The sequence below is a fragment of the Bombus pascuorum genome, chromosome 8 (assembly GCF_905332965.1).
Source record: "Bombus pascuorum chromosome 8, iyBomPasc1.1, whole genome shotgun sequence".
Lineage (NCBI taxonomy): Eukaryota > Metazoa > Arthropoda > Insecta > Hymenoptera > Apidae > Bombus > Bombus pascuorum.
In genome coordinates, this window is record NC_083495.1 from 12,280,215 (window position 1) to 12,307,952 (window position 27,738).

At 33.8% G+C, this 27,738-nt stretch overlaps 1 protein-coding gene across 5 annotated transcripts; it reads left to right on the forward strand.

Annotated features, from left to right (window-relative positions):
• On the forward strand, positions 1-27,338 carry LOC132909742 (acyl-CoA Delta-9 desaturase-like). 5 transcript variants are annotated; one of them, XM_060964740.1, is made up of 8 exons: positions 3-125; positions 14,156-14,301; positions 19,022-19,287; positions 21,052-21,182; positions 21,587-21,792; positions 22,395-22,577; positions 22,972-23,208; positions 23,554-27,338. In XM_060964740.1, exons 2-8 carry the CDS (start codon positions 14,237-14,239, stop codon positions 23,672-23,674), a joined length of 1,209 nt encoding a protein of 402 aa, XP_060820723.1. In that variant the 5' UTR covers positions 3-125; positions 14,156-14,236; the 3' UTR covers positions 23,675-27,338. The 5 variants fall into 5 exon arrangements, with proteins under 5 accessions (XP_060820725.1, XP_060820723.1, XP_060820722.1 ...); XM_060964739.1 differs by lacking the exon at positions 3-125 and adding an exon at positions 177-613; XM_060964742.1 differs by lacking the exon at positions 14,156-14,301 and having other exon boundaries at positions 1-125.
• The last annotated feature ends 400 nt before the right edge of the window (positions 27,339-27,738 follow it).

Below are 27,738 nucleotides of genomic sequence, written 5' to 3' on the forward strand. Positions count from 1 at the left end.
AAAACCGCAGTCGAGCTAGGGGGTGGTTCGATGGTCGCAACCCCAGATATTACAGCGCAGTTAGGCTCGTTTTCCATACTGATTCGAAGTTATCGACTGATTTTTTCACCGGGTGATCCATGAAGGTGGTTTTTCTATCTGATCAAATATCGGTGATTTACTTACTCTGGAATTAGAAAGTGTATATAACTGCACGTTAAGGATTGCTCATAGACAATGTTGTTGCTAGGTTATGATAAACCGTATCGAGGTAATAATTGACGTGACTGTTTGCTGTTTGAATTTTAAGTGGATAATATTGGGCAGAAGTTCGTTTTGATCGACGATGGGAGATATTCATAGAAATAAATAGGATAGAGTATGGAAGTGAATTGTACACGCGATTTAAAGGATTAATAAGCTACCGGGTGGTGAAATTTGTGTTGTGTAAGTTGTTAGACATCGGTCGTGATATTTAAAACTCGGATAATTTTCATCTTTATTCGCGTTGCACTGAAGTTAAAGTCTCGTGAAAGTTCATGTGGGAAGTTTGTTAATCAAAGAGTTCAATTTTTATTCGAAGCAAATTGTTCAAGAATCGCGGAATATCTTTTTCATTTCCTAGGCGACACAGGTAACATTATTTATGAGTATCTTTAACAGCGTGTCGTTAGTCGCTGAAAAATAATGCACGTATTCATGAAAAGCAACTTTTATTCTAATTTCAATTTGTTTTTCATATAATATCTCATCTCGTCGAATTAGTAGAATCGAACTTTTAGCCTTATTCGACATTTCTATCAGTTGATTGCTGTAACATCTTGAGGGATGTAAAATACAGAAATTTATTACTACACAAATACTGATAATATTGTATTGGTATTACGCAGACGTATAACTTAACCTATAATATAATTATAATATACTGTTAATATTTGTATAGTACAAAATATATACATTGTAATATCTTTCACTTAATAATCAACAGTATAATATGTAATATATATTACGTTACAGTTTACGACTATATTATTATAATTATAAAATCTTTTATATTATCTTTGTTAAATTTATAATTCACTAGTATGACCGGATGTTATAATGGTGCTGTTCCAATGGTGCTGCATCTATTGTAACGTTCAATATTATTATTATTTCGAGGGAAAGTTATATAAAAGAAGAAAAGTTATTAATACATAAAGATGCTTCGATATTCGTTCACTTTCTTATACAGAAAATTTGAAAATTTTGTTTTTATCTTGTTTCACGTCCCATGCATGTGTACGCGTGACTCAATTACTAGTTACTAGGCAGAGACACGATTTTGCCTATACGATGTTTGAAATTTGTTGAATTTTTATTTCCAGCTACTAGTTATTTTACTATTTATGTTTGCCAACTTTTATGTAGGAATTCGCTTATAGACAGCTGCAGATAGTAACGATATTCGTAAGTTTATAATTTCCAATTTACTTATATTTATCTCATTTGTAATTATGCTTATCGATCTACATTTTTTATTCTTTCCAAACGTTCACTCACGACATAATATATCCATATTCATCTCGTACAACACTTATAGAACCGTAAATCTAATAACGTCGCCATATTATTCGTCACAATTAAAGTAATTAATAAAATATAATCGTTAATTGCTCGAGCTAAAGTCTGTAATCTCGCATTCCAAGAAAGTAAATTGCTAAATACGTGTATCGCGAAATAATACAATAATCTAGAAACTAAACACTAAATTGAAGAAATTGGCAGAAACTTTGATCGGTTTCGACATCTTAATAGTTCCACCTAAAATTCACAAACACGAAATATATCTTCTTGCTTCCAATCTTAGAAATTTTGTCATTTCCATTATTTACCGTGATAAACGTTTGGCAATCGCCTTTAGCTTCAAAGACAAAGCCTGTGCTTCGGTGATCTTTGCTAGCAAGGATATCCTTATTAAAATCACTGAATACCATACCTGATATTGGCAAAACCACAAACGTGGAAAGTTCTTCAATCCGCAAATCATGCGTTAGATGATCTCGTTAAATCTCGTTATTCACCGCCAACAAGAAATATTTTCCGAACTTTTTAACGAAACAACCTCGTGTAAAACAACGAATGCAGAGGTTGGATTAGCTGCAACGACACTTTGTCAGCAAAAAACTCCTTATCGGAGGTACGAAGTTCGTCGCAGTCATGTGTCAGTGGAGCACAATCTCTGACACGTGAATCGCGTCTGCTGGAACTGTACACTTTCTAAAGTATACGAGACTCGCTCAATTTTATTTTCAACCTAAACCAGCCGTGTGTTCTTCTAGCGCGTAATAGCAGATGTGTACGAGAGCTGAGTACCGTTTAGCAGGTATGAATTGCCCGAGGGCAACTGGAAAGTCCAGCTGATTTCGTTCGAAACGGAACTTCATCTCTGAACTTTGTGTTCCCTTTTCCATACTCCTCTGCAGTCATCCTCTATTCCTTATTCCTGTGTTCTGCTTCTTCATCGACGACGAACTGCACTGGATCATTGAACAGGTTCGATCAGATTCGATCGCTAGAGAAAGTTTCATTACTGATCTTTCCTTTTTCGTTGCTAAGATAATTGGAGCACTCATTGAGAACGTTTCGTTGTGGTTCTCGACGGTTGTAATTTGTTCGCCAGCCTCTTGGTACTTGTTGCGTTTCGACGTGGACGCGCAAGATATTACAAGAACCGCTGAAACTCGTTTTTTGGCTGTAGGTCAAGTTGATTTTAAGCGCGATACAAGAAATCGTATGCCGTAGATTAAGTGACTTCAAATCTTGATTAACGCGATGTTAATTTGTCTTGGTTCGCAGAGTAATTTAATCGTGGAACACTAATACAACTTTATGATAATGATTATCTATGTTAGCGGTGTTTGGAACTTGGGACGGTAGTTAGCTTTGGTACTGAATGTGATTTAATTAATAAAATTAAAAATTGCATTGACTGCTTCAAACGTGGTTTATTTGGGAAAATAATTATTAGAGTTAGGATCGTCCGGAATTTATGGCGATAGTCGTTTTCGTTTCTTGGTAGTTCTTTTAATTTGTATTATTAATTGCGTTTCGTTTTGAATATTATACGTATACCGGACGGATAGTTTTCATCCCAAGTTAGGTATTTGGAGAGATCGATATTTCTATGTACTTTGTGGTCGCACTTATTCGCCACCCCTTTCTGCGTGTCAGATGTAGCTGTAGGTTAGTATCTCTTTGTGATTATAGTATCTTTGAGTACTTCGTAATACTTGCGATCGAAGATACCGTCAGCTTTCAGTTCTAATTAATTTCTATAAAAATATAAATTCGTATCCCTAATCTATCGATAACAATTCGTATGATTAATATCCGAATATTTAACAACATTTCTAATGTAATTTTTGTGTAAATTCGAACAAGATTTAGATTTTGGTAGATTTTGTCATGTTGTCGTGTATCTAAGCCATTTTGATGTTAGGTCAAGCATACATTTTATCCTCTCGATTCGAAATCACACTCTCTTCATTCGTATTTATAATCATTTGTTGATGAGAAGTCGCGTTTGTAGGAAAATAATGATAATTATTTGACTTTAATTAGAGACAAACAAAAGATAAAATACTAACTATAAGATACATTAATAGTTTGTTATATATGTATGAATGATAATTCAGATAATTATTCTATTAGTAATTCCAAAATTACATTTATATATTTATAATTCTGATAATTATTCTATTAGCAATTCCAAAATTACATTTATATATTTATAATTCTGATAGTTATTCTATCAGTAATTCCAAAATTACATTTATATACTTATAATTCTGATAGTTATTCTATTAGCAATTCCAAAATTACATTTATATATTTATAATTCTGATAATTATTCTATTAGCAATTCCAAAATTACATTTATATATTTATAATTTTGATAATTATTCTATTAGCAATTCCAAAATTATATTTATATATTTATAATTCTGATAGTTATTCTATTAGCAATTCCAAAATTACATTTATATATTTATAATTTTGGAATTATTATCATGAAATAGTTTCCTCCTATTTCCAGCGAAAGATTTACTTTTGTCTTTTCGTTGGCGAAAAATCAAGTGCGAGGATGAAGTCATCTCTTGTTCTGGTTCCTAATATTGTCTCTTAAACTAATTCACTTGTGTATCTTTTGGGTATGTACGTTTACGGATCGATATTTTTCTTTCGAGCCTGATACCGATAACTATCATGTAAATTGACTGCTAGCGTGAAATCGATAAGAACTGATACATGCGAAACAACACGATTATCGTTCGAGATAATTTTCAATTAGCGACTAACAGTTTGCCATTAGAAGAATTTTAATAAATTCAATTTTACAAGTAATAGTTTACAAATAATATTACGAAAAGTAATTAAGTAATTAAATAAATTAGAAATTACCGGTGTGTTTAGAGAGATATCTTTATTCGTAAGGTAGCTAGCTGTTTCTTTCTTTAATAATTCAAGAATGAAATTGCATAAATGTAGTAACGAAGAATTAACTGTACTCGACCATTTCACAGAGCGATATTTTAACCGGAAACCGCGCTATTGGCTGATCGATGACTCAGTGTTAGCTATTGCACTGGAAGTTTATGCCCGACAAATGTTTGCAGGCGAACTTTTCATAATGTTTCATTATTTGGAACGCGCGCCAATAGTTTCGATGAGATAGATAACAATTTGTTTCCGTTGACCAAAACGACCGTGAAGAAATCAGAAATACTCGATGGTAATGACTCGATGCCACTTTAAAACGCGGCTGTACGGTCAGCGTCCTTCTTTATTTTGATTTAACGACTCTTTCTTTCGATTCGTTCTGTAACTGTACCCTTTCTCTTTTTCGCTTATGTTCCATTTGGTGTTTTAACGTTCACGCGTTGTGCTAGTTCAGACCGAACTATTTTATCTTTCCTTTTATTATTACTATACGCTTTATTTATTATATGTTATTATACTTTATTTTATCCATTAATAATCAGTCGAAAGACAATTTTTATTGCATTCTCATGGAATAATATTTAACAACGTTAATAAACAAATATCTATTTGCTAGATCAATGCGATAGAACTGTTGAGACATGCATAACGAACTTTGGATTATTTTTTGCAGTATTCTCTTTTTTTTATTTTATCTCCTACCCATACTGGCGTTTATTTTTATCCTTAATTTGTCTCTTTGCCTATTTGTCTATTTCTAAATGTTAATTAATATCGATTGAATTTCATTATATTTAGGATAAGAAAAAGAAGAGAAAAGAACGTTGATCAATACATCAGCCTTCATATCGACGAAGATAAACTGCGACTTTTTCTTAAACGAAATTAATCTAAGATCGAAATATATTCTGCGTTTACAATGCTGTTTCTCTTTTTTCTTATAAATTTGTTAAATAATCGGAAAGAAATCATGCAGTTTTACAACGGATTCAATAATTTATTCTTGAAACGTTTAGTCATACTTTTGCAAGTTCACTTTTCTATTTGAATCTGAATTTTACATTTCGTAAGTAAATACTTCGCATAATGCGAAAATGTCTTAGAAAATGTCACAAAACTTAGCCAATAATCGTAATTAAGAAACAAATGCATGTGAGAAACTTTTAACAATGATCATTGAATATCAGATTTACGTAATCGATCGATTATGTGTCAACGATGGACATAGAAATATTCATATCTATCGACAATTGTGTCAATTGCACATTACGCACATTTGCACTTGTGTTACTATGTCAATTCTGTTTACTAGGCAATTTCATCAGTGGAATATTTTGACATTGATTTACGAAATAATCTCTGTGAAATGATCGAGCAATCCAAACTCCTTTTGAGAAAATTAAATCGCAGAAAATTAAATACAATTAATTTAATTATAAATTAAAATTAAATTTTACTTTTTGGAATAATTGCATTTTGCGAATTTTGTCTGTCCTGAAAGTAATTCACGCGACGCTAAAGCTCGATTCTGAAATTTACTAAATAAGTGAATCGTCCAACTTATTTTAAGAGAGTCGAATAAAAATGTTTACTTTTTTGTGTTATTAAATTTAGGAATGTCGTCTGTTCTAAAAATGATCTTCGAGGTACATTGAAGTTTCTATTTTTAATTTTGATTAAAAACCTTTAAGAGGAAAAGCAATATTTTATTAGGCACATTTAAAATCTACAGACTATTATGTCGACGATGAAGTTGTTAATTTTCCGCTTGGAACTTCTAATTTGGATTCTAATTTGCTGGAAAATTTATCTTTTCTTTCGCATTATCATTCACTGTCATTCGCTGCGAGTTTTTTAGTAAACCGGCGAAATGGAAAATATTACGCGCGTTTCTTCCAGAATTTGCCAGATTCTAAGCTTAATTCTACTTCAATCGATTTAATTTTTAATTCCCTCTAAACGAAACGTTAAAGTATTTGCGTCTCAAACAAATATTTTCGATTTTGCTAAATCTAATACACAAAGTGCAAGCTATTTGGTATACAATGAACACTGCATAAGAATAGCGACTTTTTAATATCGAAGGAAATGCTAATGAAGCAGAAAATTGAATGGCTTCGAAAAAACAACCTGTTACTTGCTGTAAGAAAAGTATGAAACTATTTACGCGGAGAACTTGTCATTTTAATTCGCTATTATTTAAAAACCGGCGATTCCCTATGTAATTGTTTATTTGACATTTATATTATTCTCGTATTTCTACACGTGTTATTTGCATGTTGTAACACGTTCCGCTGATAGCCGGTATAAATAACATTGTGCATCAATTTTTGACACGTAGATCACGATTTATATTCCACCTGAAAATATTCGTCGATCTCCTCCTCGTCCTCGATACTTCCCTTCTTTCGCCAAGCAAGTGGCAAGCGTTTTTTGCCCGTAGATATTTACATCTTCTAAATTTCTAAGAACAGAAATTGGGACACGAGATAAAAAGATAGGGAAACGAACGAAAATCAGTGGGACAGGTCGCTAAGAAACTTACGACGTACTGATTACACGTTTGCTCGAGCTTCGTGCACTTACTGGACTTACATATGTCAGAAAATTGAACTATGTTCCCGTTCTTAGATTACAAAGATGCATTTATAACCCAAGTTCTTTTTGAGGTTTCGATGAATTTACAGTTAGGTGGCAACAGTAAATTAAATGATTCTGCTTTTTTACTCCTTTACTTGGAATGGATAATTTAGCATAATTTTTATGTACTATATTCACCACTCGGAAACTAAATTTCGTCAACTTTTATCAACTCAAGATAAATATATATACGTACATGTTTATTACTTCTTTCAAATTTATCTTTCATAGTCCTTCCTCTCTGAGGTACATGAATATTAATACGATGCGCAGAATGTCCAATTATAACGTATAGAATCTTTTTTATTTCCAATAAGAATTATATTATATTTCAAATATACGGAGTAACAAATAATCGACGTTGATATATGAATTATTCGATATCATTCGAATGATTAATTGGACGTTAATTGATCTTTAAATCAGTGAGCGGCTTTCTGCAGAATATAAATCATATATTATATTTACCGTGTTTTAATTAAATTCTCTACACGGAATAACGTTATTAGTAGTCAAGGAACAAGGAAAGAAATTTTTCATTTTCCGGAAAACATCTTTTCTTTATTTTTCAAATACTCGTCTAAATAATGCTTGGTGTTCCTTAAGGAGCTAATTTAAGTGCTAATTTTAAACCTCGGCCGACAGTGTCAAAGCTTTTTGAACGGTCCCTTTATTTATCGTGGTCAAATTGATTTAATACCGTCGAACAGTGTTACATTCATTTCATACGTGTCTCGAATAGACATGCAAATTGTCACGGTAACGAGACGAAATTTTTTTTTTGTATGAACGCTTCGCCTTGAACGTCAGCCGAGGATTTCCTTTATTCGGTTCACGACACCGGACGAATATTACTCAATGTCCCTTTAAGCCTTCGTCTGCTATTTCGCGTTTGTTCGCTTAAACTGAAAGACAGCGACGTGCAAACGAAACGATAGAAATGTCGATTTTACATCCTTTTATTTGGTTCTTTCTTCTTTGACATTTTCCACGTCGATGAGTAAATGAAAGCGAAATGAAGCTATAAATAAGTTGTTTTGCGCGAGATCAGCTCTCGACTAAACACTGTGCGATTTCCAAAGATTTCTGTCGAACCTACATTCTATCGAATTTTTCAAACAATTCGAAGATATTTATAACGCATTTAGAATCGTAATCCAATGGCAAGAACAACGTTCAAATCGGCTGTTTCGAAAATAGGGAATTGGAAATAGCCACCGAGAAAGGCCATCTTGATACAATCTATTCTTCCAACGTAACACGAAATCTGATTCAAATCAATTCCAGAAAAAGACACTATTCTCGAATCTTTGGAGATTTCTCGTAAACTATACCAAAGAACAATTTCCAATTACATTTATCGTAATCCAAGAGTTTCTTCTAAACTAAAGTACGAATTATCCGACGTAATTCACGATTCATCTGAAACCTACCGCAGAAACGAACACTATAGTCGAAGTTATTCGAAAATTTCTTTCTAAACTACGCTGGGGAAAAACATAAAATATTCGCACCGCAGCTCTTAACTGAAAGGGCCGATTAACGATAAAATATCAAAATAATAATCGAATCTATTCTAAAAATTCTTAAATAAGTAAATAAAAAAAAAATAATAATAAGTTGAAAATATTTGTCTCTTTCACTCGCTGACTGCATCATTGGCTCTACACTCGCCGAAACAGTACAGTTCGATGTACATCGAGTGCCGTTTGTCGCGTCTCTTTCCAACTTTGAAGACCACCGATATCTTTCGCAACAAAAAGCCTGCGCGCACTATTCAAATCGTTTCCTATATTTCGCTACTTCACTACGTCAACTAATACTTCATTAAACGGCACCGTTTCCGATCGGAACATTCTTTCCCATGTCCAGATCACACCAACATACCGATCGTGTGGGGGATTTCGTCGACGTGGTTTTATGGGTCGTCGCGGAGTTGATAAGTGGGACATACGCTCTTGCATCTCCGTATTTCGTAGTGAACTCGCCATCAGGTCGGATCATCAGCAGCCTAGGTGACTACGTCGGAACAGATCCGTGGAACAACATCGTGTCTAAAGGGATTCTATCATTCGGGGAACTAGCGACGAGTGATAACAGTAAGTCGTTGTTATCCTTCGAGATTTTGAGTTTCGTTCCGTTTGAAGAATCGGCAGCAACGTTTGGCAAATTGTTCGATATATATCGAGAAATTTTGGATATATAGGATTTTTAGTTGGCATTTCGGTGATGTCAACCTTTTGGGCAAATTTTTATTTTAACTTACGTTCTAAGTTTGATTCGTTGGAAGGAAAGAGAGTTGAACAGGTTGTTTGGCAAATTTATCGATTGTTTGGATAAACAGGAGCATAGATTTGTATTTTTATTTTTACTCAAATTTCGAGCTTTCTCCCTCGAGCTTGCTTCGTGCACGAGGAATTCCATACATTTTGCTTGGGTTTCGTACGAAGAAATGTTTGACGGTATCGAACAAAGAGAATGGAGAATTTTGACAAACTGCGATGGTGGGGTTTTTCAATTTTGGGTTACCAAAGGGTAAGGATAGAACGGAAAGTTTTATAAACGAGGATCGAGTAGTATTATGGTTTCATTATTATATGGTAGTATTATAGATTCAGATGATACGAAACAGTGATTTTAAGTTAGATGATTTAACGATAGAATTGCGCGATTTTTATGAATCCACGGTGTAACGAGCATCGTGCTGGATATATGGATTTGCATATCGATGCAGAATCGAAGCATGGAATTTAATCGAGTAAAATTCTTATACAGTGACGACTGTACGACACAAATTTTATTCGAGTGAACGCGGAAAAATGAATCTTTTAAAATAAAAGGATTATATGGAGTAAAATTACGCTTTACATAAATAAAAATAAATAGAAAATATGACTGATATAAATAACAATCGACTGACTCAAATATAAAATTCCTTTTGTTGTTTAACCGAGGCGGCAAATTTATCAAAGTGTAAAGACAACTGATCTTCGTGCCACGTAATATCAAAGATGATTATATTCTATATCGTATCAAACGTTTCTTTTTAATAAAAGATACAACAACGACGAAGTTCGTATTTCCTCGCGATCGGTTTATATTTTCACGAACCAGCAGGTTTTGAATTTCATCGAATCAGGCTTCTAACGTGTTCGTTTCTCGATGGGAAAAGGAAGGTAGCAAGAACGAACAATTGCAGTTAATCTTAGGAAACAAAATCGATTTCTATAAAAAAAAGCAGGCTATTTCTAATTACCGAGAGTTCGAGTCGCTCGAAAAATAGATCGGCTCTCCTATCAAAGAAAATTCATTTTGAAATTCCCTCAATTTTGTATATCCTCGTTGTACGTAACTCTATGTTGAATGTTTGATGAAGTTTAAGATTTTCGATTTCTTTTTCAACTCGAGAACATGTGCCATTCTGAAAATTTACAAGTTGCAGAACCGTAATAGTAATCTATTACTACATGAATTATTATAGTATTGAATTATTGTACATGAATTATTATATAGTAATCTATTACTACATGAATTATTTGTAAGGAATTGCGAGATTCGAAAGACGAAATCCTCGATTTCGATTCTCCGAAATTTCTTTTATTTGTGTAACATGTACGTTCGGGATTTATGCTATAGGATGGGAACCCATAATCGATATGTCACAGCTTTACTAAGCTTTTTTTGATTCGCATCTTCTAAGCAGATAGAAGTCATAGATCTTAGGATAGAGTCATGGATAGAATCATAAATTTTTAAATATAATAGATTCTAAAATTCATAAAAGAAATAACATAACGTCAAAGGAAAGCATATTGTTTGTTTCGTCGGAAGAGTCACGTGCATTTGACTAAATGACTTTATGACACGTTTCTAACATGTATACAAGTAGATAGAAGCACGTGAACGCAGAAGGAATATTCTTGAAATGTTGGTTCATAGTCTGTTGCCGAGCGTAGTAACGTGCTACATGCAAAGACAGTTTAGTTATCGTCTCGAAGTTTCGCCAATGTCCACCAGCCGGAATTGATAAGAAACTGGACAAACGGGTGTTTGTGACACAGCTTCCTGACACTTTATTGTTGTATATCTTTCTAGGGGAAAATCGGAACATCAGAAACGTTCCAAAAAGGACTCACCAGGAAGAAAAATGTTAAGGAGAGGTTTAGTGATTAGTAAATAATTAAATCCTTAGGGATGGGTCTTACAATTCTTCACACTTATCCGTCCATACCTGTTTGTATTTGAAACAATTACACACTGATTCAGCGGTAAAGTTTAGTGATATGTATCTAGAAATCTGAAAATTCAGAATCGACAAAAAACTGAGTAAAACCGCTATAGAGAAATCTGCGTTGTAGGAGAATTTTCTTCAAAATTGAAGAATTGAATGTTTCTTAGTTAACTTCGTTCAGCGTGATTTAATTCGATTTAATTAGCTTCGTAATTTATTCGATTTACAACGTAATTAGAGTCTGTATAAATTGTGACATGATATTCGAAGGATTCGTAAGAAACGTATTGGTATAATACTTCTAAATTATATTTTCAGAACTGTAATAGAAAAATTTTTCTAATATTACAGAAGTGAATTTACATTTTTGTAATTAGCGCCTATACTTTGTTACGTTCGCAGTGTGGGATACTAACGCGTATTCGGATTTCATAGAAGAAGCGAAAATATGGCATTATGTCTTTTTGCAGTGTTTTTACTAGAATTTTGATTTGTTTGTTAATACATGTTAATTGAAAAGATTTTTGAGAATAGAATCGTATAGAGAAGCATACTTTAATGTAAAAATTCAAAGTCCATTCATTCAGATCATAACACATTCTCATTCAGGTTGAGGTTTCTATAAACGTGTATTATATGATCCTGATCACTCTACTTCTTTTCTTCTGAATGAAATCCATATATTTTAGTAAACTCGTTTTCAATGTTACCATATTTTTATAACATCTTCTTAGTAGTAAACGAGATTTGTTGCGCGTATCATCACCTACGTTATTATCACGCTACGTCGTGATAAAATTATTTATTAATCGAATTGACACTAGAACGAGATTAATATTAAAAAATATATCTATATTACTTTGTGAAGTTATATCCAAATCTTAGATATTTTGTCTATTCGTTTTTTCCACTATGTTACTACGAAATTTATTAATTTTAACTGCAATATCTTCAACATCTATTTTCGAAGAAATTGATTTAAATTCGAAGAGAAACATTCTTCCTTACTTTTTCCTCTTGTTAGACTCAAAATATCGAGACTTTTCCCTGCAAATTTCCGAACAAATCCGTTTCGTTTCGGGGCATATAACTAGTCTTTCTGTTCGGCATACTTTTCTCAGCGTCTGCTTACTAGACTGGAATTGAATCGTCGTTGAAGATCCGCAACACCGAAGCGAGGTCATTTGCAATTTTGATACCGAGTCTTCGACGCGCAGAATCGTATCATGAATTTTTTTATCCCCTATTTTAAATTCGAACAGTTTTCGTTTCATGTCCCCGGTGTTGTTTGTCCAATCGAGTCGATAAACATCAAAACTCCGAACGTAGCCATTTCATCCATTTCCATATTTGTCTTTCTCGTTGTTTCATTATTTTACCTCTGGACGCTCGATGCTCAATCGTTTTTTATGTTTTATCATCAGCGTGGATCGTACTTTTATAAAATTAATTTATATTCTCCTTTCAACAAGATCATTTTAATATTTCTTTAGGAAGGTATTGAAAATCATGATTTATTTGTGATTTGATGTTTTGTGAACCATATATGGAATTTTATATAAAACACGTTTGTTATTTGACCTTTTGAAGAATAGTTAGAAACAAGTTTAGACAGTGATATCAGATATAAACTTTACAAGTATAACAATTAAGTAAAATAAACTAGTACAAGTATATAGAATGTTGGTTGATGAGATTCTAACGAAGAACAAAATATCGCTAGTAGATGAGTAGTTGGCGGACAAAACTTAGGTGTATAAAGAACGTTCAAATGTTCATAAGTGACTTATGAAAAATACATTATATTATTTCAATAATAACCGTATAACATTTGTAACAACGATAACATTCGTGGAACCGTGCAACATTGTGTGCAAATGTATTAAATATATTCAAATAAAATACGATGCTATGTATAATTCTTAGAAATTGTGCAAGTTATAATGAATTTTGAGCTAAGCATGAGAATAATATTATGGACAAGTATTGTATGGATATTCAAAAATGCAAACTCGATTTAATTAATTAATATTTTTTACTTTGATTCAATGCAAAACAACAATGAAATATGATATTCTATCAAAAAGATCGGTGATATATTAATTGTTTGGTACGTTGGAAAATTGGTCGTTTAATGCTAGAATTGATTTTGACGAAACTGTTAACATTTCTATATAATGTTATTATCAGAAGAAGAAACTGAACTTTTGATTGACGCAAACGACAGCGACAAAATGTTGCGCGTTTGTTGCGAATTCTCGGTAGCGCGTGGCCGGTCTTAACGTCACAAACCTATGAAAATTACAGGCTTCATATTTTCGAATATTAACATTTTTAAAACGCTTCGATATTGTACAGTAGCAAGTAGTACGAATATACAATATCGAATATATAACACAATAAATGTCAGATATCTGTTACATTAGAAAATACCTAAGATTATACTGCCAAGTGAAAAAATGATACATTTTAGGAATTTAATTTCTATTATTATTCGACTACTTTTACCAAAAGAAAATCCAATAGAATACTCTTCGTTCTCATTTAGGAGAATGACCCCATCACTCTTCAACAATTCTTTTCCATTTCAAGCTATTTCTGTTCTTTTCGCATGATAATCTGCTTACAAATCAAATCTATTATTTTCATGGTAAGTTGCGTCAATTGTTGCTAGACAATTGTGCGTAACGAATAGCATCTCCACGTTTCTGTAGCATTCTGTAAAAAATTATTCCATTCTTATTCTTTGCGAAACTTATCCGTCTCTGTTCCGTTTCGAGATCGTCTGTCGCCAATCAGAAACAAATACTTGGTCGCCTGCAGATTCCTTCGGTGCACCATCGTGGATTGCCGTAATTACGCCTCCCATCTGACGTAATTTAAACATCTGACGATTGCGACAGGATGACTGCGAGACAGTACAAAGGAGAATTCGGTGGAGCAATGAGAAGATTCTCGCTCGTTTCGCGGTTTGTATTGTCTACGACCTCTTTGGTGAAAGCTTTGGCCACGAGCTTATTCCCCGATTACACTATCTTTTCATTTTGCTTTTCGTAGAAATCGGTTCGAAAAATTCGCGAACTTTTGTCGACGATGTTTCCGACTAAATTCGTGCCTTTGGATTCCTCAAAGTTTTGGAATATCGAAAGCTTGCAAAATTTTCCAGCATCTCGAACTTGTGCAAGTTTTCAAAGTTATTCAACTTTGGAATCCTAGACAAGATTCGAAAGTGTCGTAGAATGTCTTTTTATGTGGAGAAAGGAGGTGAGAATGAACGATGGTGATGTTGTGCGCGTCATTGGTTATGGTTAAATTGAATGGTCGAGATTCTAACGTCGAAATGCTTTATTTCTTTAAAGAAAGTGTAGTAGATTTTACGAGTTTACCAAATTCGACTTAACGTCCACGAGGTGCCAAGAGTTTCCTTTTGAAACTTATTAGTACGTTCTGCGGTTAAAGTATAAATCGTAAAACTATAATACTACGTGGAACTAGTTACTAATTACGTATACTATCACTGTTAATTTGTTGTACTATAATTACTACTAAACTGTAATATATTAGAAAAGATAAAAGAATGTGAAACACGGACGATACGATAATACCTTCTTTTTTATTTCGATATTTAGCAAGATGAGAAACGAACTAATTACTTAGAGATATTGGCAGAATTTTGTCAGAAACGACCAAAATTATTCATACATTGGACGTTATTTGTTTTCTATTATTATAACAATCGATGCAGATACATTTCTCCTGGATTACTCATAATATCAACAAATTCATTCCGATTTAAAATCAATGTTACAAATTTGTGTAGAGATACTGAAATAAAAATTGTAAGCGGAATTTAGTTTCCATCTCGATTCTCATTTCTTAGCGACAATGAGCTAGAATCTAGCTCTAGATGATAGCGAATCAAACGTTTATCGTCGACTTCGTAGTTTTTCTTCGTCGTTTCACCTTTCAACGTCGGGCAGTCATACAATGCTTTCGGTTTGAAAATACGCTGAAGTCTGTGATTTATTTTTTTTTTTTAGAGGAATTCGCATTCTAGCATTTGATATCGATCTGCCGATTTGTTCAAGGTAGATTCAAATATCTCGAAACTTGAAACCACGAGTCCACATTTATATCGCGAGAGTTATTCGTGACGCACTTTGACAATACGTCGAATAAATTTCCAATCCTCTACAGTCAGGATTTTCGATGATTACATTCATAAATAAATTTAAGAGGAAGTGCAGACACTTGAACGAGTAAGTAACATAGTATCAATCGGGTTTAATAAATCTAATAGGACTTTGAATTCAATTGGAAATTTAAGTCGCACGATTCCATTCGTTATATCTAGTACGTATGTGTACATATATAAATATACCACACAATTAAAAAGGTACAAAAGGGAAGGGATAATTTATGAAATCAAAGTTAGTTGAAACGAAAGTTTATGGGATCGAAGGATACCGGAGCGCATTGACCCAGGTTTCTCAATCGGTTCTTTGACGATTACAAGCAGGTTTCGTTCAACCGTTGACCTGAATATATTTCCATTAAACTGTACTCGCTCGAGATTGATTCTTGTATGTGTGTGTGTGATTTCACATTGAACGTTATGATAGCAACTTCGCATTTATCAAATTTCTAAACGATTCTCAAATTGGAAATATATTATTCGCGATATTAATCAACGATATTAATATTTATCGGACACTTGCTATGTATTTTCTACTGATCCACCTTTTGATTCCAAATGTATATTTGACGTATTTTTGTTCCGACAAATAAGAGAATTTCTAACGTTCGGCATAGGATCGAAGTAAGAAGTCAGGAATGTGAACAATGATTGCAACATATTTTCCCAAAATTGCAGATATTTTGAAATTATTTTCTTTGCATTGGTTCTCAGAAACAAACAAAAAGATCTTGACACGTGTACAATATCTTCTTTTCTTTCCAAACATTGACCTGCTCGCTTTCGCGACGTTCGTGTTTCCGGTAATCTCTCCAAACGTATTAATAGTCTTCTGAAAGCTAACAAGGCGATTTCGAAATCGCCATTCATCTTCTTTTCAAACGGCACCGCGCGTACCGATGTCAAAGATGAACCTGAAAAAGGCAACGAATCACAACTGGCACGTGATCAACGGCGATTTCAATGTCACTCATTAGCGTTCCTTGAAAGAAAGCTTGTTTTCTTACGACGAACTGTCATCTCCGTTGTTATTCTAATTATCATCCCATTATCATCGATAATACGTCGAACGAAACAATGATTTCCTCGCGTCGGCGAGGTCGCGAGAAACACAGGAGACAGGGTAGAATTCTTTCTGGGGATTGATAATGACCTCAAACGCGCCATTGACCTCCTTTATGGAGAACCTGTTCCCAGTTCGAAACTCCATTTCTTTTCTTCCTGCTGTTTCCCTCTCCTGCGTTCTACGAGTCTTGATCTTTGCTCGTCACTCGGCCCCTTTCTCTGCGGATACTCCCTTCCGGATACGCAGCATGTACCGTTCATTTCGAATCCTATCGTCGAACACTTTTACTAGGACGACCATTCGTTACACACGGTCCAGACCCTGAACAACGTCTTTAACTTTCACGTAATTGGTGGATGGTTAAGGAAATCTGACGGAAGATTTTGAAAGATACGTTTAGAGATTGTTTTTTTTTAGTTTCATCTTCTTTTTTTTCTTTCCCCCTTTTTTTTTGTTAGAATCAATTAGTAAGTCGTTTGTTGCTCAGTTTTTCAGGTCTTCGAACGAGCGATTGTTAAGCGTACTGGAAAATTCTATGTGCTTTCTGGTGCGAAGGATTTGCATATCGAAATATTATGAACGAATAATTGAAAAGCCTGATTAAAGTTTTGAATATTCTGTGGCGTATGATGTCTAGACAGCGCATGTTTATGCGTATATAAATTTTTATGTGCGTCATTAAATAGATAGTACTTCGCTTTATTTGAATATTTCATATATTCTTGCATACTCTACGTATTCCAAATATTTTTGCATACGTCAAAATTTTATGAATGCGTAAATATCCACAGTGTAATGATAACAGTTCCGCAAATTTATGTTTTTGTATATTTTGCATTTTATGTGGGAGCGACGGAACGAATGGAAATTTTCTTCACACTTGACATATGATAATGATCGATAAACTTTCCCTGTCTGATATTTTTCTATGAATCGAATTCCATGTAAGGAAGAAGAACGTAGGAAGATGGGGCGTTTAGGTGGAGAATTTATGAAAAAAAAATTTCATTAGAATGCTTAAATCTTGTTTGAATTTTGTTCTTATTTTTACTTGATACTGAGTGATTGAAGATGTAATAACTCGATTCGAGGAGAGATCTGATATTAAATTGAGCGATTGGTAAACTTGTTGAGAAGGATGCTTCAGTTTTCACCAGAATGCCATATAGAGGATTACAATTTCACAAAATCTGTATAATCGACCAATTACGAATGATCGAAGATCTAGTCCAATGGTAGATCGTTTAATCTCATTTCGATGATGTGCAGTAACGCTTTCAACAATATAATCCACCCGTGTCAATCAGAAAATTGTAGTTGGAGAAAATATTTCTCAAAACTCAAAAAGAAAAAAAGACGAAATGCTTGAAATTGCGCCATCTAAAATTGAAAATATTCTGAAAGTTCAATTTCAAGAACAAACTACTCCTCTTTTTCCTTCCAGATAAAAGAAAGAAGCGAAAACGAAAGGTCATCTATATCGTTCTAAAGACACCGAACAAAATGTGGAATGTACCTAAAATACAATTTTGGACACACGTTGGAAATTAATCTGGCTGTCACAATGAAATGCAAACTTTCACGCGTCTAAAAACGCGTCGCAAGTGGAACGAGACTCGCTTCGCGGTTTTGCATTTTTTGAAAGTGTTTATTACTAGGTCACTGGGTCTCGATTATAAAGACGTTTTGTCGCAACCAGTAAAGAACACGCGTTTTCAAATAATTCGTCCTTGATCGATACTTGACCGATAATTGAACCAACAAGACGATCCTGTCATTAGATCGCCTTAAGTGACTTGACTTGTGTAAAACCTACCCAGTCCACCTGTTAGAACATCTTACCTTTCCTTATAAATGATCGATCGTACTCATAATTATTGGTCATTAGAGCGATTTAGCAGAGAGTTTCCAGTTTTTCGAAACTCTGGATTCGCTCGCTTACTATGCTCAATGATATTTACGTTCAGACATTTGTTTAAAAGAGAATTAAAATAGCCTGTGATATAATTTAATAAAGCTGGAAAGTGTTACATGATATAATAATTCGAATCTAAAAAGCAGGCTGTAGAAAACTTTGAACGTATTTGAAGTTGGAAGGTTTGGAGTATTTAGTGGAAGGTTGGAACATTTTCATTAACCAGAATCCTGGAGAATATCGAATTTCTGAATTGCTTTCGGTGAGGTTTTTGGTTTAATAAACATCTTGCTTGAACGTCGTTAGAGAAACTTCCCGAGCTGAATTTCCAGTTTTCCGAAGCTATAAAAATATTATTCAGCTGTTACGAAGGGTTTTCTAGATCGTAAAATATATACAGTGATACAGGACGCTCTGATCGTTCGTCGGTGAAAGATTTCTTTTGTTTTGAACGAACCTGTACGTGTTATCGATAACACGCGAATCGTTACAGAAACCGGACATCTGTTTCAGATTGTTCAAGATGGCACCAAACTTGTTTGGTACATCGGCCACGTTGTATTTGGAGGCATCTCAGCAAAATATTCATCAAGAGAAATCGACGGCAGAGAAGACGAACAATCAGGAATTACTGGTCGAAAAGTCATCGAATACCGAGTCGAGCTATAAATGGAAAATCGTTTGGAGAAACGTAATTGCATTCACCTATCTTCACATTGGAGCTATCTATGGATTATACCTTATATTTACTTCAGTCAACTACATGACAAATATATGGTGTAAGTATAAATTGTTTGATGAAACGTGCATGTAGTTTAGCAAGAAAATTAAGAAGAAAAGATGACTTTCTCAATTTAACGTTTTTTTAAATATAATCTCTTTAAGGGCGATATAGTTAATCGTTGGGTTTGGAAAAGAATTGAAAGTTAATGACTGGAATTCTTACAACTAGAATTTCAATTTCATCGCAAACACACGGAAGGAACACACGAAACGTCATTCTTTCGCTATATTACATATTCGGTATTCGGTCGGTTACAAAAATGATCATCTTTCCTGACTACACGATATTCTTCTTCTTCTCTTCGCTCTAACGTTTATACGATGCGATTACAGTTATTAATAACAGCCGCGCGTAACTGGGTCGAATATAGAAACTTTGAAGATAGAAATCTTAAGAATGCATGACCTCGAATACCGAAGTTGCAATTTTGAAAAAGCTATCTAAGACTAAGTCGCGAACGCGCGCAACTATTTTTCGAAGACGTAAATGCTACGCAACATTTTACAGAAGATTCTAATACAACGAAGATCTTCGACGATAACATTCCACTTTCTTGTGGATAGAAATCGATGGGATGAAAGCGTGATCGTGAATTGCTACATGTTAGATACCTATACATCTGGTTGCATCTTAAACTATGGTTTTCTAACTGTTTTACACGACTTCATTGCGAACGAAGGAATCACGTGTCTGTACAATTGTTATTATTATTGGCATTATTATTAAGTGTTTTTATAACTTCAGGGATTTTTAAATTGCAATAAAGTAATATACGATCAATATTTTGATGCGTATTGGACATGAGAAAATATTGTATCTAGTCTGGCGTGATTTTCGGACTGGAAATTATTTGAATTTGAATTATTATTATTTGACTGGAAAGTAGGAAATTTTTTTTAGTTGTCTGTATTTGAATTTAATGAAATTTTGTGTTAGAAATTTTGTCTCCATTTAGAGTAGAAGGGGAAGAAAGTAGAGAGAAATTAATGTAGAATGGGAAAGAATAGTAGCGGAATGAAATGAGATGAACTGGCGTAAATAGAGTAAAGCGTAGCGAAAGTAAGTGGAACAGGAGAAGGTAGAATATGACAGAAGATAAGTAGAATAGGATGGAGCAGAGTTAAGTATAATAAGATATTCGTGAAATCAAATAGAACATGTTAACGAGAAATAAAGTGTAATTAAAGGAGAAGAGGCTAGAATAGAATCAGATAGGAAAAGAATCACATAAATAGACTAATCAATTAATGTAAATAGGATATATTATGAATAGAGTATAGAATCAGACAGAATGGGACGGTAGTAAAATTAAACAAAATAATATATACAGTGTAAATAGATTACAGTATCATTAAGTGGAACAAGATAGAGTAAGATACTGTGGAATAATTTAAACGAATAGAACAATAAAAAATAGAGTATAAGGTAAAATAGAGGAAAAATAAAGTTGAGTAGAATGAAATAGAATAGCGGACGTATTAATAGGGTTAAGTAGAGGACAACAAGAATGTAATTAAGTACAACAAGATGAAACACAATAAGGTAGGAAATGTTGATATCATGATGTAACATAGAACGAAGGTTAATAAGAAAGAAAGTAGAGTAGAATGAAGGTAATCAAGTATAATTCAAGCAGTAGAATGAAATAGAGAAACAAAATATAGTATAATGGGGACGAAAATAGATCAAGTTTAAACAATGTAAAATATATAAAAATATACATGATATAAATGAAATAAATGAACTGTAATACTTTCAGTACTCTTCCTGGGGCTATTTGCAGGAATTGGTGTCACAGCTGGTGCCCATAGACTTTGGGCCCACAGAACGTACAAAGCGAAGTGGCCCATGCGTTTCCTATTGATGATCTTCCAGACAATTGCGTTTCAAGTGAGTTTTTATTCCCCTGCTTTCTCTTCTTTATGAGAAATTAAAAAATTAAAACGTAAGAACTTAAAATGTACGAGGCATCGTTATGATATTTAGAGAATGTAAAAAATCTTCATATTTAAATTATTTACTTCTTTAATACTGTTCATAAAACATGGATTTATATAAAAATTCGCATTCTAATTACCACGTTCGTGTACAAACTGATTCTATATTTCTTTTCATCCTTGATAGTTGATGTTTCGTAAATCCTGTCAGATCGTTCGTAAAGATCATGAATCAGGCTTCTTGTATCTCTAAGAGGATAATGTTATATCGCGTTTTCATTGCAACATGTTCCAATAATTCCCTCGACAATATTACTAAAAATCAGAACGTTTGAAAACTTCAACATTGCTTCGTAGAATCACCTTTACGAATGGGTGAGAGATCACAGAGTTCATCACAAATTCACGGACACCAATGCAGATCCGCATAACGCAAAACGAGGATTCTTCTTCTCGCACGTAGGCTGGCTTCTAGTCCGAAAGCACCCGGATGTGTTGAAGAAAGGTGCCACAGTTGATATGAGCGATCTCGAAAAAGATCCCATCGTCGTTTGGCAAAAAAGGTAAAGAATGACTACGAATTATAACTTTTCATTTCTAATAACAATCATCCAGCAAGAAATGAAAAGAGATGTTAAAGTTGAGCCTTGAAAAATTATATTTTCTGGAATATTCTCGACAAGGAAAGCTAATTTTTACTTAGAATGGTTGTTATTAAAAATGGGAAGTACAGTCCACTCAAAGAAAATAAAAAAGAAGAAAATCAGACGTTAAAAGTTGAGTCGTTTATTTGGTGATTTTCTTTGCTAAGACATTTTCATATTTAGTCTTTGAGAAATATTTGCCAGCACAAAAATAAATAAAACTGAGTTACATTTTTTTACTTTTAGTGATTTTTAAAATCAGGATTCTATTTCTCATTGCGATGATTTTACGAGGATAATAAAATAAGGATAGTAAAAATAAATTCCATTAAATTGTAGAAAATATTTGTTAAATCTGTAAAGTAATCGTAATAGAGGACTTACTCCTAGTAGTGTTAAGTATCGCGTAACAAACCAACTTGTTTCTAATGAAAGTAGCTCTTGACGCGTGTCAAGAACTCAAATGGAAACTGTTTACGACGCGGGATGTGCCTTGAACCTTTCTCTTTGACGTTTTACAGGCTGTATGTCTTACTGGTGCCAACCTTCTGCTTCGTGCTTCCCGTGTGGGTACCCTGTTATTTCTGGAAAGAGACGTTATTTAATTCCTGGTACAGTACTCTAACTAGATACGCAGTGACCTTGAACGCAACGTGGCTGGTGAACTCTGCGGCTCATATCTGGGGCGCTAAACCTTATGACAAGTAAGCGATTAATTTACTTGTATTTTTAACAATTTTTTATCTTTTTGGGCAACGATCAATAGTAATTATGTTATAATACTTAATTAAATTAAAAATGAAAAGGACTTGATTCACTCATATTAATTTTCTTTAAAAGTTACAATGGTATATTAAATTATATTATGAATTTGTAGTTGTACATTAAATTGATTTCCAATTATTTTATTACAATTATCACAGTTTATACAATTTTGTAACTGTCACATTGCATTTCAAACTTTCCAAAATCATTATAAACAACAGATACAATTCTATGAAATTCTAAATCGAATTAAATGGGATTGTATAAATTTCCAGGGTTATTACAGAAAATACAATTTATAAATCGTTCAAAGCATTACTCTATAAATTTCAGAAATATTGGTCCGACCGAAAATAAAAGCGTGGCCATAATGGCATTCGGTGAGGGATGGCACAATTACCACCATGTGTTCCCGTGGGACTACAAAGCCGCTGAACTCGGCGACTATAAGGCCAACGTCACTACTGCATTTATCGATTTCTTTGCTTGGTTGGGTTTGGCGTATGACATGAAAACCGTCCCCGTGGAGGCGATTAAAAGACGAGCGATCAGAACTGGCGATGGAACTAAGTACCGAAATTACCGTTATTATTATCTTAAAACTGAGAATCTCATCGAACTGCAAAATTTCGATTTTTCCAATTACAATTTTCCAAATTTTCTATATTTTTAAATATTCTTCGTTAAATCGAGGCAAATATAGACCAAGAAGATCAAGAATCTCCAGGATCTTTTGATCTTAGAGAAAAAGGAGCGAACCTCTAAAAAGTTTAAAATCAAAAAATTGGAAACAACTAGTCTATTTTTGCACAGTAATTTTTGATACTCCAAAAATATCACGGTTCAAGGTTTCGCTTCTTACTGTTTGAAAGATAATATTGATAGGATTTTGAAATCTGAAATTTTAATTTTCAGGTACAATAAACAAGAGGGCTCACATCATCATATGCACGTGGATATGAAATGGGGCTGGGGTGACGCGGATATGAAGCCGGAGGAAATCCAGGAGGTCGACATCATTAATAAGAGCAACTAATCGATCATTTCTGCTAGATATCGCTAATCGGCCTGCGATCAATCGTTCACTACGTCAATTAATATTCGTTATATCCTCTGTGAAGAGATCAGTTGCTTAGTCGAAATTGTTTCATTTAAAATAAGCTCCAGAAATCCAGCAAACTGAAACGTAGGCAAACAAACGATTCGATACAAACTACAAACAAATAATCGGCTTGCGCTTGTAGCGCGAAAATATTAGGAAGAAAAATAGATTAACAAGAAAGGAATTAAACTGTGGATTTTTATGCAAGTATTATGCAAGTATCTTATGTAAGTTTTTTATGTAAAACTTGATTCTAATAGGTAGAACAATTCTGTACGTCGATTCTATCTCTATTTAAATCTGTTTATAAAAAAATATAAATTTGCATAAAAATCCGCTGTTTAGATAATACAAATAAAAAGACAGACGAAAGGAATGGGAACGAAAAAGGATAGAAAAATAAATTTTATAAATCTCTTGGCAGCAGTCAACTGTTAGCTCACGGAATCGGACTAAATTCGTGGCCTTTACGTCGCGATAGTCCGAAGCGTCGTGAGCCTTTTATTTTTCGTACTTTCGAGCATTCCCTAGATACTTTGATCCGAAGAATCGGGCGTATAGTAGTTTGAACTATTGATCGGTTGATCACATGGATTCGATGTTATACAATGTTTGTTATACAACGCGTTGGGTCGTGGTGTTTTTCAAGCCGCATAGATTTATCGTAACCAAAGTAACCAAGTAAACTGTATATCGATTGATCGACTAGTTCTTGGACCCACAGATGGAAAAGACACTTTACGCGTTGGAGATCGAATCTTGACGATGGTTAATCGCCTGGGATCACGTAAGACTTTCTTTCCCGTTCCGCCAACGCAAGCAAGTAGAATGAAACGGTCGAAGACAGACAACAGTTACTCGTCGCCTCTCCGAATTTTACGCTTGTAAATTGTTACTATTGCATACGATACATAGTCTTTCCTGCCACGAATAGCGTAAACGATACGAGTAATAGGGAAACGCGGTTGATCGTGTCATACTTAAAAATTTCATGCAATGCCGCTCGATCGATTCAATTTTGATACACTGATTATTATAGAATCGAGACGAAACTATCAAATGTTACTACACTTATCTTGCTGAATATTTATTACAAAAATTATAATAGGCTTACATATCTGAACTTGGAAATACAGTATATAGGGTCCACTTGTATACGAGGATTTTTAGCTACGATATTTTCTAAAGGATCAGCTATACTTTTTTGTAAAGATACAAAGTTACGGTCGAGTTATTTCGAACATGTGAAACGAATACACGAAAGATTAATTATTCTATAAGGATCACTTCCACTAATATCTTCAAAAATAGAATCACGCACAATTTACGTACACCTGACACATATTATACGATATCGACGATCTACCAAATTCAGCAACCAGGAATATTCTTCCATTAGAAATTTCCAATCTCCTTAAGTATTTTACTGTATACTATTAATGTAATACGTTGAAGTTTTAAGATTACGCGAAAGGGAATAATAATCGCAGGGTCCCAGGCATCGTGAGCGACGATTCCACGAGAACGATCGATCGTACATAGGATGGAAGGACTCGGGCTCGATGTTCGTTCGTTGGTCTTCCGTCAAATGTTTCTTGAAGAAATCGGGCTCGAGTTCGAGGCGATCACTTCATCATAGGACAAAGCGTCAATTAAATGTACAATTCGATCGTGAGACGATCGACGGTCGTGGAAACGGATCGATTCACGAATACGTGTCATGCAGTTCGACAATTCCTCGAAAAGACGGGTGACAAACAGCGATCAAGTGCGATAATCTAATATCGACGACTTGTTTTAAGAATCCTGTCTTGTCAGAGACTGTCCTGTCGCGCGAATCCATCACGTAGAATTTGTTAAAAAATATGTTACACACGAATAATTTGTTAAAAATTATTTGTAGAGTGGCCTGAAAACGAGAGTCGAAGATTTCAGAGATTCTTTGAGAGAATTTTAATCCGACATAATTTTTTTTTTATAGGCAAGCTTTATTTGATGGAAATACAGTACCTTTTTTATTTAGAAAATTCGAAATTGAACAGTAGTTAAACGTAAAATCGGTAGTATAAAATGTAATTAAATTCGCAATTTAGTAATAAGAATTTTTCAAATTTGATCCACGAGGTTACTCGAAGATTGGCCTGTAAACTATACGATACAGATAAGAGTTTTTAAATTCTTCGATTTCTTTGCCAACCTTGTTATCAATCGTGTTTTCCTATAGTTAAAATATGTTTTAAGCTGGAGGAAAAATGTGAAAGGATCGTTTTTGATACGAATGACCATCTCGTAGTAAAATTTAAGAAAAGATCTCTTTATTCGAACGAAGGTGAGATTAGGCCATAAAAATTCGTGAGATCAGGATCGTATCAGGATTAGATCTCCTTACGCTTGTTTCAGATGGGCGATTCGATTTCGCAAAATACTATTCCAAAACTTCGATCGTTGAATCGAACGAGAATGAACGCGGTCGTGGGTTTCTTCTCTGTTCAACGCCTGTTATGTATTTATTGTCGAGAATATGAAAATCCGTTGCTGGATATATAGTTTATACCGTTCAGTTTAACAGTGATAAAAGAAATATGGGAAAGGGACGAGCAGGTGCAGGTAAAAATATTGTAAATTGTTTCTTCCAAATCCTGTCTCGATTACGATTTTGAGCTTCTTTTAATTTATTGCGTTTGTTTGTAAATATGGATTCCTACGACAACAGGACTTTATCTATCTAGTGATGGCAGAAATAGTGTCGGCATTTTTAACACGTTTATTATCTAATCGTATGTTTCGTAAGCGTTCCTGGACGTTCGTAAACGTTCTTCTGACAAAAGAGTCGTAAGAAGACTAAAAACAATGGTGTATATATTTATTCGCGTAAAGAAGGAAATAGGTTGCCCGTAGTTCTCAAATATTACGAAGTCCTGACAAAGGCAGTGTACGTGAATAAATTAATAATTATTTTTAACATATAAAACATATTTATATATAGCTATGTTATACAGGATGTTATTTATGCTCGATTTAAATATTATTAAAAAAACAAGCATCGTATTCATTTCTCTTAATACCTAGTATATTGTAGCAAATAGAGGTTTAGCTTAGACATTTTTTCGCCAATAATTTTTTTAGTAAAACAGAATGAACATATAAGGTTCTAAATAATTTTTTTATAAAAATATACAGAAAGATGTGTCACGGTTAGAGTAGAGAAAAGAGCAGATATTGTAGTACTTGAATTATTTATAATTCATTTGAGAAACAGTTTTCAAGAGACAGTCAAAAGGAAGGAAACGCTGTAAGTTAACTAAAGAAAAAGAACTCGAAGATGTCACAGAAGAATACTTATGGGTCCAAGGCGCTGAGCGGCGAACATTGTCCGACTCGTAAAGTCTATATTAATGGAAGCAACGCAAAAGAAAAAAAGAAACTCGAAAAAAAAAATATGTTAAAAAATATGAATAGAATGTAGGGGATATAAACACGAGGTTAATTACGAGCGAAAAGGAAACAACATTGTTTTCGTTGCGTATGTAAGCTTTACTGTGGACAATATTGACAATTTTCAGTGTATTTATAAATAAATTATTGTTATCCGTAGAAATACGCGCGTTTTCTGTCACCTATACAACATTTAATATCGGATACCAAATTATGAAAATCCTCGTTTTTCTACCTACCGATTTAACATATGTTAATTCACGTGCTTTTCTTACTCTTTTTCCATAAAACTCTTACCGTAAGGAATTACATTGTTTCAAATTTAGTTTACACAGAAACCTTTTCACATGCTTAAGTACATATGGGATGATACTATCCTAATGCTTAAGTTAGTTTATTTGCTCTACGGATTTCTTATGCAAACTTTTTCCTCGTGTACCCAGTGTTCCCAGTTTGCAAACACGTTTTGTCATAGCATTTGTCTCGAAGGTGATTATCGTGAAATTTACACGTGTCGAATTTGCACTTGACGAATTCCTTTGTCCTATTTCGATGGACAGTGA